Below are 14,450 nucleotides of genomic sequence, written 5' to 3' on the forward strand. Positions count from 1 at the left end.
TGCCTTTCTTTGGGATTGGAGTGAAAACTGATCTTTTCCAGTCCTGTGGCCACTACTGAGTTTTCCAAATTTGCTGGCATATTGAGTGCAGCACTTTCACAGCATCATCTTTCAGGATTTGAAATAGCTCAATTGGAATTCCATCACATCCATTAACTTTGTTCGTAGTGATGCTTTCTAAGGCCCACTTGACTTCACATTCCAGGATGTCTGGCTCTAGGTCAGTGATCACACCATCGTGATTATCTGGGTCGTGAAGATCTTTTTTGTACGGTTCTTCTGCATATTCTTGCCACCTCTTCTTAATATCTTCTGCTTCTGTTAGGTCCATACCATTTCTGTTCTTTATTGAGCCCATTTTTGCATGAAATGTTCCCTTGGTATCTCTCATTTTCTTGAAGAGTTCTCTAGTCTTTCCCATTCTGTTGTTTTCCTCTATTTCTTTGCATTGATCACTGAGGAAGGCTTTCTTATCTCTCCTTGCTATTCTTTGGAACTCTGCATTCAGATGTTTATATCTTTCCATTTCTCGTTTGCTTTTTGCTTCTCTTCTTTTCACAGCTATTTGTAAGGCCTCCCCAGACAGCCATTTTGCTTTTTTGCATTTCTTTTCCATGGGGATGGTCTTGATCCCTGTCTCCTGTACAGCGTCATGAACCTCCATCCATAGTTCATCAGGCACTCTATCTATCAGATCTAGGCCCTTAAATCTATTTCTCATTTCCACTTTATAATCATAAGGGATTTGATGTAGGTTATACCTGAATGGTGATGTGATTTTCCCTACTTTCTTCAATTTAAGTCTGAATTTGGCAATAAGGAGTTCATGATCTGAGCCACAGTCAGCTCCCAGTCTTGTTTTTGCTAACTGTATAGAGCTTCTCCATTTTTGGCTGCAAAGAATATAATCAATCTGATTTTGGTGTTGACCATCTGGTGACGTGCATGTATAGAGTCTTGTGTTGTTGGAAGAGGGTGTTTGGTATGACAAGTGCATTCTCTTGGCAAAACTCTATTAGCCTTTGCCCTGCTTCATTCCGTATGCCAAGGCCAAATTTGCCTATTAGTACTGGTGTTTCTTGACTTCCTACTTTTGCATTCCAGTCCCCTACAATGAAAAGGACATCTTTTTTGGGTGTTAGTTCTAAAAGGTCTTGTAGGTGTTCATAGAGCCATTCAACTTCAGCTTCTTCAGCGTTACTGGTTGGGGCATAGACTTGGATTACTGTGATATTGAATGGTTTGCCTTGGAAACGAACAGAGATCATTCTGTCATTTTTGAGATTGCATCCAAGTACTGCATTTCAGACTCTTTTGTTGACCATGATGGCTACTCCATTTCTTCTGAGGGATTCCTGCCGCAGTAATAGATATAATGGTCATCTGAGTTAAATTCACCCATTCTGGTCCATTTGAGTTCGCTGATTCCTAGAATGTCGACGTTCACTCTTGCCATCTCGTTTGACCACTTCCAATTTGCCTTGATTCATGGACCTGACATTCCAGGTTCCTATGCAATATTGCTCTTGACAGCATCGGACCTTGCTTCTATCACCAGTCACATCCACAGCTGGGTATTCTTTTTGCTTTGGCTCCATCCCTCCATTTTTCTGGAGTTATTTCTCCACTGATATCCAGTAGCATATTGGACACTTACTGACCTGGGGAGTTCTTCTTTCAGTATCCCATCCATTCAGTATTACTAGACTCTGAAACCCCTGGGGCAATAGATGGGAATTTGGATAAGCCTTGCACAGGGATGGAAGCATGAAGAGAGATCCTCTCCTTCTGACCAAGGGGGAATCAAGCAGGTCAATGGGCAATCAAAAGACCGTTTTCCCCTCAAACAGGCAGTGAGGGTTCCCCCGGCATGGTGACATTGGAGATGTGTGCACTTGGTCGGGTTTCTCAGTTCTCCCATGCTTTCCAAGTCTTTCCAGGCCATGAGAACCATGGGACCTAGAACCACTTAACTAAGCCGCATGAAGTTCTTCCTTCCGGAGACCACTGGCCTTGATTCTGGCCAAGGTGCTGAGAGATCTCAGAGCCTCCTGTGGTGGGCAAAGACTTGCTGCTAGCAGCTGGTCCCACGATGGAGAGCTTCATCTCTTCAGTACTCCTTGAGTAACATGTCTAAATGAAAAACTCCCTCGGGTTTAAGCTCTGATTGTCTTAATCTGTCTTAATGTCTTAATCCTTCATTTTGAAGGACATTATTTTTTTGGTCTATAATTATAATTATAGATTGGCCCATTATTCCTCCTAGAGTACTTTGGAAAATAATGTTATTCCACTGTATTCTGGCTTCTGTGGTTTTTGTTGCAAAATCTGCCATCATTTGTACTCATTCCTCCCCATCCACTGGATGTCTTTTTTTCATCTGGATGCCTTTAAAGTGTTCTCTTTACTGCTGGTTTTCAGCAGTTTGACCATGACATGCCTAACTGTGGTGTTCTTTGTATTTATTCTGCCTGGGTTTTGTTGAGCTTGTTGAAACTGTGGTGTAATATCTTTCATCAGTGTGGGGAAATTTTCTGCCATTATTTCTTCAGATTTTAATTCTGTCCCTTTTTCTCTCTCCTCTTATTTTGGGACTCTGTTTACACATTTGTTAGTCTTTTTTACCTTTGTCCTTTGCCCACATCTTCCTTATATTCTTTCCAGTTTTTTTTCCCATTCATTTTTAGTTCATTCACATTTACTATAATTATTGTTACAGATGTATTTAATCTGTGATTTTACTACTTGTTTTCTAAGTGTCACTTTTTTGTTCTCTTCCTTCTTTACTGCCCCCTGGTGTGTAAAACAAATGTTTTTTAGTGTACCATTTAAATTCCCCTGTTGATTTTCAAAACTATTATTTTGAGTTACTTGCTTAGTGGATCTTTTAGGGATTACAGTATACATTTTAACTTATCACAGTTTATCTTAGAGTAATATTAAATTAGTTTCAATAAAATATAAAAACTTTCCTCCAATATGTTTTCTTTTTCTCTCTTCTTTTTTTTATCATCACATATGTTATATCCATATATTGTTATAAGCCAAAACATACAGTGTTATAATTATTGGTTTATGCAAACTTATATCTTTTAAAGAACTTAAGAGTAGAAATTTTTAAAAATATATTTATACAATATTTTAAATTTATCCACATAATTACTATTTCTGGCACCCTTTGTTTCCTTCTGTGGATTTGAATTATTTTCTTTCAACCTGAAGGACTTTCTTATGTATTTCTCATTAGGCAGTTCTGGTAGTAATGAATCCTTTATATTTATCTGTGAATGTCTTTATCTTCATTTTTGAAAGATGAAAAGTGAAAGTTGCTCAGTCAATTCTTTGCAACCCCATGGACTGTAGCCCGCCAGGCTCCTCTGTCCATGGAATTCTCCAGGCAAGAATACTGGAATGGGTAGCCATTCCCTTCTCTAGGGGATCTTCCCCACCCAGGGATCAAATCCCAGTCTCCTGCATTGCAGGCAGATTCCTTCCCGTCTGACCCACCAGGGAAGCCCTTGTGAAGGATAGTTTTTTTCTGAATAAAGAATTCTTGGATGATAATTTATGTTTTCTTTCAGCACCTTAATTATGTCATTCCACTGCTTTCCAGCACCCGTTTTAAAAAATCTCATTTTGTATCAGGGTAGTAGGCACAACTTAGCAACTGAACAATAGCCAATTAACAATGTGGTAAGTTTCAGGTGAACAATGATAGATTCAGCCATACATACACATGTATCCACTCTCCCCCAAACTCCTGTCCCATCCAGGTACACAACATTGAACAGAGTTCCCTGTGCTATACGGTAGGTCATTGTTGGTTATTCATTTGAAATATAGCAGTGTGTACCCGTTCATCCCAAACGCCCTAACTATCCCTTTCTCCCAGCCTCCATAATGTTGATGGGAAATCAGCTTAAATTCATATTGTCATCTGTATATGATATGTCCATTTTCTCTTGCTGCTTCTGAGATTTTTTTCTTTGTATTCCATTCAACAATGATGTGTACAGGTGTGAATATCTTCATGAGTATATTTTGGATTATTTGAGCTTCTTGGATACGTAGGTTTATGTTTTTTGTTAAACTGGGGAACTTCGGGCTATTATTTCTCCAAATATTTTTTCTGCTCCTTTTTCCAGTTCTTCTGGGACTCTCATCACATATATGTTGGTGGGTTTAATATTTGTCCACAAGTATCTGAGACTCTTCATTTTTGTCTCTGTTCTTTTGTTTCCGTAATTCCTATCAATCTGTCTTCAACGTTACTGATTCTTCTGCCAGTTCAAATCTGCTAGTGAATCCCTGTAATGAATTTTAAATTTCAGTTACTTGACTTTTAATCTCCAGAATTTCCATCTGGTTCTTTTATATTTTCTTTCACTTTATTGAGATTCTCCATCCACTAAGTCATCAGTCATATTTTCCTTCAATTTTTAAAATAGGGTTTCCATAAGTTCTTTGAATATACTTTGACGTCTTTGTCCGCTGAATCTGGCATCCTATGATACTCAGAGACAGTTTCTTCCTCTTTTTGATAATGTTTTTATTATTTATTTTTGACCGTGCTGGGTCTTCGTTACTGCAGGGGCTTTTCTCTACTGAGGCGAGCGGGGGCTGCTCTCTAGTTGCTGTGCAGGCTTCTCACGTGGCAGAGCCACGGGCTCCAGGGCACTTGCTCGTCAGTAATTGCGACACCTGCTCGTCAGTAATTGCGACACCTGCGTTCAGTAGTTGCGGATTCCAGGCTCAAGAGCTGTGGCGCACGGGCTTAGCTGCTCCGTGGCATGTGCTCCGTGGGATCCTCCTAGATCAGGGATCAAACCCATGTCTCCTGGATTGGCAGATGGATTCTTTACCACTGAGCCACCAGCGAAGCCCAGAGACAGTTTCCTTTGACTGTTTTGTTTTCCTTCCCCCTGAATATGAGCTGTATTTTCTTGTTTCTTGGTACGACTTTTCACTTTCTGTTGAATACTGAGCCATGTGCAGCTGTTTGGCAGATGGGATCAGCTCCTATGGGTCCCCTGTGTTGTCAGGGTTGGAGGCAGTGAGAGGCAGATGTGGATTCCAATTTGTTCTCACCTTCACTTCATGTCCAGGTTTTTTTTTTTTTCCTGTCTTCTGGAATCTGCTGACCTACAGCAACTTCAAGGACAGGCAGACGGACCACCTTCCACAGACCTCTTCCCCAGCTGCCACAGTTGTGTAAGGACTCATTCTTATAATTAAGCCCTTACTCCATATCACTGATGGTGGTTCTGCTTCCTTTACCAAGCCCTGACACAAGATCCCAATTCTCTGTTAAAATTTAAACTTCATCTTTTCATTCATCTCATCCATTTCTTTTTCCATGTATAAAAATATTAAGTATAGTTATTTTGAAGTTCTTATCTGCTAACCCCGGGCCTCCCAGGTGGCATGAGTGGTAAAAAAAAATCTCACCTGCCAACGAAGGAGATGTAGGAGGTGTGGGTTCGATCACTGGGTCAGGAGGATCCCCTGGACAGGGCATAGCAACCCACTCCGGTATTCTTGCCTGGAGAATCCTCATGAACAGAGGAGCCTGGTGGGCTACAGTCCTGGGGTCACAAACAGTCAGACATGACTGAAGCGACGGAGCACTCACGCACATCTGCTAACCCCAGCATCTGGGGCACCTCTGGCTTCTGTTTCTGTTGACTCCATGATCGGCCACCTTTTCCTTCTTATGTTCAACAGTCTTTCATTGCGAGGCAAACACTGTAAATGAGATGCTGTGGACCCTCTGGATTAGTTTCTCTTCCTGTAGAGAGTGTTAAGCTTTGTTTTGGCAGGCAGTTAAATTCCTGGCAAATCACACTAATTCTGTCAAAGCTTACTTTTTGGCTTTGTTAAGGCAGGTCTGTTTCAGCTTTCCCCCTTATTTATAGAGTGTAGCTGTTTTCTTAAGGCATGGTCTTAATTCCGAAGTGTGGCTTTCGTGATCTCAAAGGAGAGCACAGGGTTCACCTGTGTCCTCCGTTTTGGCTGGGCATGAACCTCAGTATTTCCCTGGAGCTGTGTGACCTCTGAAATCTCTGTCCAGCAATCAGTCTTCCCAGCAGCTATTTTCAGCAAGTCCTCTTGACGTTCCCCGTTCATGTACAACCTGAACTGAGGGCCAGGGGAGAGTTTCATATAGATTTTGGGGGCTGATCCTGCACTGTGGCTTCCTTCTTTCCAGATCCCTGCTCTCCTTAAATCACAGCCACTTAAGCAGTTCTGAACTCTGATTTCTTTTTCCTCTACCCAGTGTGACCACTAGTACGGGGAGGTTTTACTGCATTTTGGAAAATATGCTCAGGGATAAAGATGAAATGAATGTGGGAATCATTTAATGTGATTCTGTCTCTCAAGGACCATTATCCTGTGTTAATTGCTGTCCAATGCCCGCACAGAGTTGTTTTACATTTTTTCCCCAGTTGTTTTCCGTGGTAAGAGAGGTCTGATGCCAGCTATTCCATTATGATTGGAACTTCCTTTTCTGCTCTCAAGGGAGTTGAGAGAGATAGTGGCATTTGTATAGTTAAAAACACAGACGTATTCAAGCTCACCCATATTCCTCCTTGGCCTCTGAGCCAAGGATGTGCAATAAATCCTTTTTCTGTAATAACAACAAAAGCTACAGCCCTCAGATGGGCAAAGGACACTGTTCGAAGTGTTTTACATGTGCTTATTTTACCCTCATACTCACTTGATATAGACGTCACCATTCCCACTTATGGTTGCAGAAACTGAATCAAATTGAGGCTAAGTTACTTGCCTAAGATCACATGGCTAATAAGTGGAGAAGCCACGATTTGAACCGATGCAACCTGACTTTGAATTATGTTGCCGAAGATGACTCTTAAGAGTCTGTTGGACAGCAAGGAGATCAAACCAGTCAATCCTAAAAGAAATCAACCCTGAACATTCATTGGAAGGACTGATGCTGAAGCTGAAGCTCCAATACTTTGGCCACCTGATGTTGCAACTAAGACCCAGTCAAATAAATAAGTAAATAAACAAATAAAATATATTTTTTTAAAAGAAGCCAATTCCTCTGCAAAACACTCACCGGGACCATCTACAGGGTGAGGGCTCAAGAAATACTTACATCACTGACTTATCTAAGCCCCACCCACAGAGAGGCCTATCAGTAGGGGCCGATGAAACACATTCTGAAGCCTTTTTAAAACTCTGCATTGGAGGAAATTGATTCTCTTTATTTAATGTCTCTTTACTCAGCAGGCAGATGGGTAAGACCTTGGATCTTGGGCCTAGGTACTGTAAACAGAAGGTTTTTGTGCAGTGTTGCTTGTTTGTCTCAATACACTCCTTACCTTCTCCCTGTTTAGAGAGGGCCACTTACTGTCTTAAGGCTTCTGCAGCAGTCTCTGCTACACTGGTGTTCTCACTCTTCTTGCTAGCAACTGGTTTAGGGATGGCATGTGAAACAATTCCAGCCGATCAAACATGAGGGATTGTTCATGAGAAGTTTAACAGAAAAGTCTTCCCTGCTATAAGTAAGAGACACAGGAAGAGATGGTCCCTTAATATTTTCCAGGATATGCCAGGGTGTGATGTCCGGAACTAGGCATCCATCTTGTGATCATGAGGTCAGTCTGCTGTGGATAAGATAGACACTCTGTGGCTTGCAGTGTAGATAGATACAAGAAACCAGTACCTTTAAAGGTATTGTTGAATCTGAGCTGCCTGTCCCTGGAGCCAGCCTCCTACTGGACTTCCTGTGTTTGACATGATACAGTTCCTTGTGGTTTAAGCTAATGAATGAAGATTTTCTATTACCTGTGGCCATGAATCTCTCCCATTCCATCTGCAGTTGGGCTGGGACAGAGATTATGTGAATCGGTTCTGTGCAGTCCCATGGGTCTGTTCGATTGGAGGGCTTGGGCACTGGACCCCTCTCTGTCGCTCCCTCCGTGGGCCTAAAGAAGCTCCTTCGGGCCCTTCACGTGTGTCTCAGGATGCTTTCACATCCGTCAGCTTGTCAGATGCTCACAGCTCAGTGTGACAGGCAGGTAAATGTCATCAAGTGACCCCATTTTGCAAGAAGGAAAGGAAGGCTCGGAGAGGTGTAACGCCTTGGCCAAGTCTGCCAACAGGTCAGGGTTCCAAATAGGGACTTGGCCCTGGTTCACATGACCAGCCTCAGCTTAATGTAGAGACTAACAAGGGGGAGGAGGCCAGGAGAGTCCCCTCTGTAGACAAGACATGAAGCTGAGACTCAAAGAACGACTAGGGTGGGTGAAGAAGAGGAGGAGGGAGGGCACTGCGGCTCAGGGAAGAGCCTGCACAAAGACCTGGGGATGGGAGAGTCCTGGCAGCTGTGGGCGCGGGTGGGGTCATGTGAGCCAAGGAGAGGTGGAGGAGCCTGACCTTATAGGTCTAGAGGGATAAGGTGGTGCCGAATTACAATCGCAGGCTCTGAGAACTTCCCTGGTGGTTCAGTGGTTAAGAATTTGCCTTCGCATGCAAGTTTGATCCCTGGCTGGGGAACTAAGATCCCCAGAAGGCTGTACACTGTGGCTAGGACCCTGTGCAGCCAAATAAATAAATACTTTTTTAAAAATCACAGGCTGTGGAGCTGACTGCTTGGGTTCAAATCCTAACACTGTGGTTTATCAGCTGTGTGCCCTTCAACAAAGCATCAACCACTCTCTGCTTTAATGTCTTCCTCTTGTCAAGAGATCGGAATCTGTGAGGAATGAGGGAGATGAGTTATACTGAAGTGCCTGGTAGTAGTAAGTGCTCAGAGATGCCAGCAGCTCTCATGGGGCTTGTTAGGGATTTTGATCTTTGGTCTGTGAGTCGTGGAGAATTCATTCATCAGGAACATCTTGGTCGCGAGGGACAGCAACCCAGATCACATCAGCTTAAGCAACAATAGGGGGATTTATTGGCTCCTCTAACTGGAAGAAATAGGTTTGGATGTGCCATCAGGGACAGCTGGATCCAGGCACACAACACTGTCAGCGGGACTCAGTCTCTTTCTCTCCGCCCTTTGCTCTGTTTGCTCATGAAGTGACTACATCCTCAGACTTGCTTTCCTCAGTTGGCGGCAGGACGTCCAACTCTCTGTCATTGTAAGAGAGAGAGCGTCCCTCCCGTCCCAGGGCCAGGCCCACGGAGGCCTGTCATCACCCTGGCCCCCATGTGGTGCCCGTCCCCGAGCCAGTCGCATGGCGGTGCAGCGGCATTCTGGAGTTGGAGAAGAATCATTGTCGATGGACCAGTCACGTCCCCAAACCTCTGAAATTGCCTGCCAGAAATCAGGGTGCTGCTACCAAATCAGAGGGAGGAATACAGAGCAGGCAGACACAACCAGGGTTGAGTCAGAGAGCCACTGGAGGTTTCAAGCAAGAGAAGGACCTGATGTTCACCTTGAGATGATCACTCTGGCTGCTGAACGGAGGCAGGAGGGCAGAGTGGAGGAGGTGGAGCCCTGCTTGGAGGGCAGAGTCAGGAGTCCAGGAGAAAGGGACGATGGTGTGGCCAGGCTGGTGGCAACCAGGAGCAGAGATGGAGGAGAAAGAGGCACGGTGCCAGGGCTGAGTGACAGACTGGGCCGGAGAGGGGACAGGCAGAGCCCAGTCTAAGAGCCAGGGTTTGGGCCTGAGCAGCTGTGACAGAGAGCTTGAGGGGGGACTGGTTTGGGGTGAGATTGCGTGATCAGCTTTGGCTGCACTGCATTGCAGGAGCCCTGGGACATCACAGGGAGGAATCTTAGAGGCATTTCTTTGGCTGCGGAATTCCATTCCTGGGCATTCTCGTCCGGCTGTTATGAAATACGAGAAGGATGACTAAATTGCATGACGCCCGTTCTGCCCAATAGAATGCGGTAGAACCAAGGAAGGCCTGCCCTCCAGAGAACTGGGACAGGAACAACTTGCTGGGCTGTCTGCAGGAAATGGGTCTCTTGGACAGCACGTGTCCGTCCCAATCTCTCCCTTAAGAGTTGAAAGGCCTCTTGAAATCCTTGGGCAGCTAGGCGGTCAGGAACAGTAAGCAGGCAGCGCCCAGTGAATGCTGGCCAAGCTGACAGGGTCTGAGCTCACAGGGGTGGGCGGGGCAGCTGGTGAGAAAAGATGACCACGGATGACGTGGGAAGTGTCGGGGCTGATGGCCAGCACGCAGCAGGGAAGGTGTAGCCCAGGCAGCAGAGGCCTTGGGGGTTCGAAGGACACAGGGTTCATGCAGGGGGTTAGTGCAGGGTTCCAGGGTGGCTTCCTGGTTGTAGAACTGGACTGGCACCAAAGATATTCCAGGCACCTGCTGTGCAGCACAGGGAACTCTGCTTAATGTCATGTGGCAGCCTGGATGGGAGGGGAGTTTGAGGGCGAATGCATGCGTGTGTATGTGTGGCTGAGTCCCTTTGCTGTCCGGTGGAAACTTTCACATTGTCAATTGGCTACGCTCCAAATTAAAAGTTAAAAAAAATATTCCAGGCCAAAGGAAGACTATGACCTCAGGTGCGAGGTGCAAGCCTAGGTTTAGAGGGTACCCCACCCAGCCCCAAAGCAGCTGGGTCTCTGAAACATTCTAAATTAGACCAGTCCCTCTGGGGCCTCCCATACCACCTGTGAGGTCTCCAGTGAGGGTTCAGCCACCCCCACCCCTCGCCCGCCTTCCCCTGTCTCCTGAGGAAGAGCCAGCAGCCCCTGGAGTCCCTACCTCTGCGGCCCTGCCCTGCAGAGATTTCTCTGTTTGCACTCCTCCCCTGAGCCTGCCCCTCCCCTAAGGCAGAGAGCGGGTGTCAGGGAGCACAGCCAACACCCAACTTGCTTCCTGCCCCCTGAGGCCTTTAGGGGGTGAGGAGGGGTGAATGAGTGCCAGAGCAAATGCCCCCTTGGGAGGGGAGCCAGAGACAGCTGGAAACGGCCAGGCCTAGCCTGGCCCTTCATGGGTGTGGCGAGGATGTATGGGACTTGGAGGGTTGTCTGCCAGCTCCCCGCTCCAGGTCCTGGGCAAGTGGGCTCTGAAAGTGCTGCTGGCACAGCCTCAGTGGGCCTGGGTAGGCCCCCAAGCTGGCAGGCCCCAAGCTAGTGAGCGAGCAGGGCAGTCAGCTTCCCATCCATTAGGCCCCTGGCCTGGGCTGCTAATGCCAAGCAAGCGGACATTCTCCTCTCAGCCCTGGTACCCACTTAGGCGTCGTTAATATTTTACGCTGCATAGCCAGGGATCGATGTCTGGTTTCTAGCTCAGTGTTTATGGGTAGTCACTGAAACTTTCATGGGGGAGGTGTTTGGGAGCACCAGGGGAAACTGAGGCAGGAAGCAGAGTCGGGGCAGTTCAGGAGGAACCCCCCTCACCCCGAGACAGCTTCCTTTGCTTGCTCTCTTCTCTGCCCCCTGCCCTCCGTCTATCTTAAGTCTAGCACCCTGCTCGGAGAACATGGGCCATCAGAGCCTGCGACAGATGCCAGGCCTTGTATTATCCAATTCTTTACAGGCCTCTGTAGGGTCTGGACCATCACCACCACCACCCCTTTTATGAATGCATGTGAGAGTGCTTAGTCACTCAGTCAACTCTTTGCGACTCCATGGACTGTAGCCCGCCAGGCTTCTCTGTCCATGGAATTCTCCAGGCAAGAATATTGGAGTGGGTTGCCATTTCCTTCTCCAGGAGATCTCCTACCTTGCAAGCATTTTCTGTATTCTCTGAGCTACCAAGGAAACCCCTTTTATGGATGAGGAATAGGCTTAGGGAGGTTTCATGCCACTGGGCTCTTAACCAGGCTATTGAGTGAGGACTGGCGAACTAGCTGGGAAAAAGCCTACACTTTGCTCAGCACTGAAGTGTGTAAATTAGATGGCAGGAGGCTTTTTAACCTTTCTAGACTACTCACAAGCAACTCGTGGGTTCCAACAGAACCATTAAGACCTCTTGCTTTTGGTCAGCGGAGACTCACCACATGCCCACTTAAGTGGAATTGAACGCTGCGGATTTACAGTTCTTTAAAAATATCTCCAATAACTCAGTCTTTTACCCACCTGTGTTAAACAGTGACGTTGAACTGCACAGACAGAGAGAGACGCCAGGTTCTGCTTCAGTTTCCACCAGAAGCAGTGCCCTGTCCTAGGACATCTGCTCTGGAATTCAGCAGGCCTGGGGTGCACTTGTATCCCCTTCCATAATCCACCCTCTAGGTCTCAGTTTTCTCACCTGTGAAGTGGGAGAAGAGGAATACCCACTGGGGGAGCCTTTAAGGATTACAAGTAAACCTAAAGGCTCGGCTCGCCTGCAGTTCCAGCAGGGCCCTTGGCTGTGCACGCTGCGGTTTTCCGCCACGCCACACCCCTCTGCACCTAGAGCGCAGTACACGCTCAGTATTTGTTGAATGAAAGAGCGGGTAGCAGAGGCTCCATAAATGGGAGCCGCTATTGTTCAAGCCCTAGGTCCAAACAGGGCTCACTTTCACGGGCGTGGTCCGGGGCTGGATTTCCCCCTCCACTAAGAAACCAGAGAACAGCAGAACTTAGTGTTCACAGCAGCACACCGTGGCCGCGCTCGGAGCCCTGGGCCGGTGAGTGCACCACGCGCGCAGCGCCCGCCGGAGGGCAGCAGAGAGTCACGGCTTCGGCCCCCAAGTCCCGGAGTTTGGGGGCTAGGAGGATTCCGGGCTCCGCCCTGCCACGCCCCCACCTCTCCCCTTTCTTTCACCTTCGTTTGAGCGGCTTTCCTTTCCTACTCTGTGTCCCCGGGCAGGAAGAAAGCGATCCACAAACGATTTAGCACTCCCTCGAACTGCCCGCGCGTAGCACTTGACATCCGTTCGGCTCTTTCCCACAGCCGGAAAGGCAGGCACCAGCCCCTCTTTGTGGACGAGGAGGAGGAGGCTGCAAGTCCCTGACTCGACCAAGGTCACGCAGCAAAGTCAAGACTTGAACTCAGTTTAGTAGACTCTAATGCCAAAGCCCAACTCCCTCCTAAAAAGCCTCGAGCGCATGAACTCGAGAACTTTGAGTACCAACTTTTCCATTTCTGCACGGAAGCCAGACCAGGGCCAAGTTCAATCTCCGGCCGTGGATTGATGGTTGTGGGAAATACCCTGGGGAGAGAGGGCTTCCCGGATCCTCCGAAGGCCAGCTGTGTCCTGGCCCGCCGGGCGAAGAGCGGCGGTGGCCAGGCTCCGCGCCCCTCCATCGGGAGAGTGGAGCCCCGACTTCCCCCGGGGAGTGGCGCTGGTGCTCCCTTCCGGCCCCGGCCCCCTCCCCAGCCACACAGCCCCACCCTGCACGAGCGATTCTAAAACCGCGGACCGCTCGGTCACGCGGGGGCTGGCGGGGTAGCGCCGGCTCTGCGCCAGGCACCGTCTGCGGGCTGGCCCGTGCGGGGCGGGGCCACCTCCCTCCGCCCCTTCCCGGTCTGGCGCGCACGGTGTGTGTGGGGGGTGGTGGGAGGGGAGCCCGCAGGGGACTCCTCCCCTGGTGGTCGCCGCGCCTAGGCCAATGAGCGCGCGGGGAGCCGCGATGGAGGCTGGGGCGACCGGGAGCGCTGGGGACCCCCGCCGCCGCCGCCGCGCCCCCGTGCCCTGGAGCCCTTGGGGCTGGAGAGGGGCCGAAAGAGGCGCGGCGCCCGCTCCGGGCATGGAGGCGCCTCTGGCCAGAGCCGGCCACGCGAGCTGCGCTCCGCGCCGCCGCCGCGCCTCGAAGTTTGCCGGCTGACTCGGAAAGTTGCGCTCCGGCTCTGTCGCAGCTCCGCATCCGACCTCCGGGCCGGCCCCAGCTCGCTGCCGCCGCCGCCGCCCTCTGCGGGGCCCCGGCCCCGCCGACGACTGCAGCCCCGCCTGCCAGGGGCATGTGAGCCGCGGTCTCCCCTAGAGGCCGGGCGGGCAGCACCGGCCCCGGTGCCTCCGGAGGCAGCGTGAGGGCGAGGGGCACGCCCCGGCCCCAGGCAGCACGGGCCGCCATGGGCATCCAGGGCATGGAGCTGTGCGCCATGGCCGTGGTGGTACTGCTGTTCATCGCCGTCCTCAAGCAGTTCGGCATCCTGGAGCCCATGTCCATGGAAGGTAACGCGTGGCCACCCGCCCCTTGGCGGCCCTGCGCCGGGGGCCGGCGGTCAGAGGGGAGAGAGCAGCACTTGCGCTCCGGGGTGCGGGTACCCAGGTCCACCCGGCGAGGAGCGGCCCTCGGGGACGCTGTGCTCCGCGGCCCTGCCCGTCTCGGCCACCGCCCCCTCCTGGCTCCCGAGAGCTGGTCTGGATCTAAGGGCGCATAGAGGGCTCAGACTGAAAAGCCCCAGAGTGGGTGCAGCCGCGGTGTTCGAGATGGGTGTAAGCGAGATCCCGGGAGAAGCCTTGAGCTGGCATCCCCGGCTGCCCTAGGCCCGCTGGTCCGAGCCGCCCCCGGTGAGCTTGGCGCCCGGCGGTGGGAGGTGGCAGAGGGTGAAGACAGCAGGGACGACCCTCAGCCCAGGGCGTC

The 14,450-nt window shown here is 49.5% G+C and overlaps 1 protein-coding gene across 2 annotated transcripts in view; it reads left to right on the plus strand.

The window, feature by feature from the left end:
• Positions 1-14,450, plus strand: part of KCNIP3 (potassium voltage-gated channel interacting protein 3) — a 95,791-nt gene that overhangs the window by 51,880 nt on the left and 29,461 nt on the right. Inside the window, exon 1 of one of the 2 annotated variants that reach the window (XM_019969648.2) lies at positions 13,526-14,038. The exons of the other annotated variant lie outside the window; for it this stretch is intronic. Within the exon in view, the coding sequence (XP_019825207.1) occupies positions 13,936-14,038 (103 nt within the window). The 5' untranslated portion in view covers positions 13,526-13,935. Of the gene's footprint in view, positions 1-13,525; positions 14,039-14,450 lie in introns of those variants that run through there. 2 annotated transcript variants of the gene reach the window in all.

This window comes from Bos indicus, chromosome 11 (genome assembly GCF_029378745.1).
Source record: "Bos indicus isolate NIAB-ARS_2022 breed Sahiwal x Tharparkar chromosome 11, NIAB-ARS_B.indTharparkar_mat_pri_1.0, whole genome shotgun sequence".
NCBI lineage: Eukaryota > Metazoa > Chordata > Mammalia > Artiodactyla > Bovidae > Bos > Bos indicus.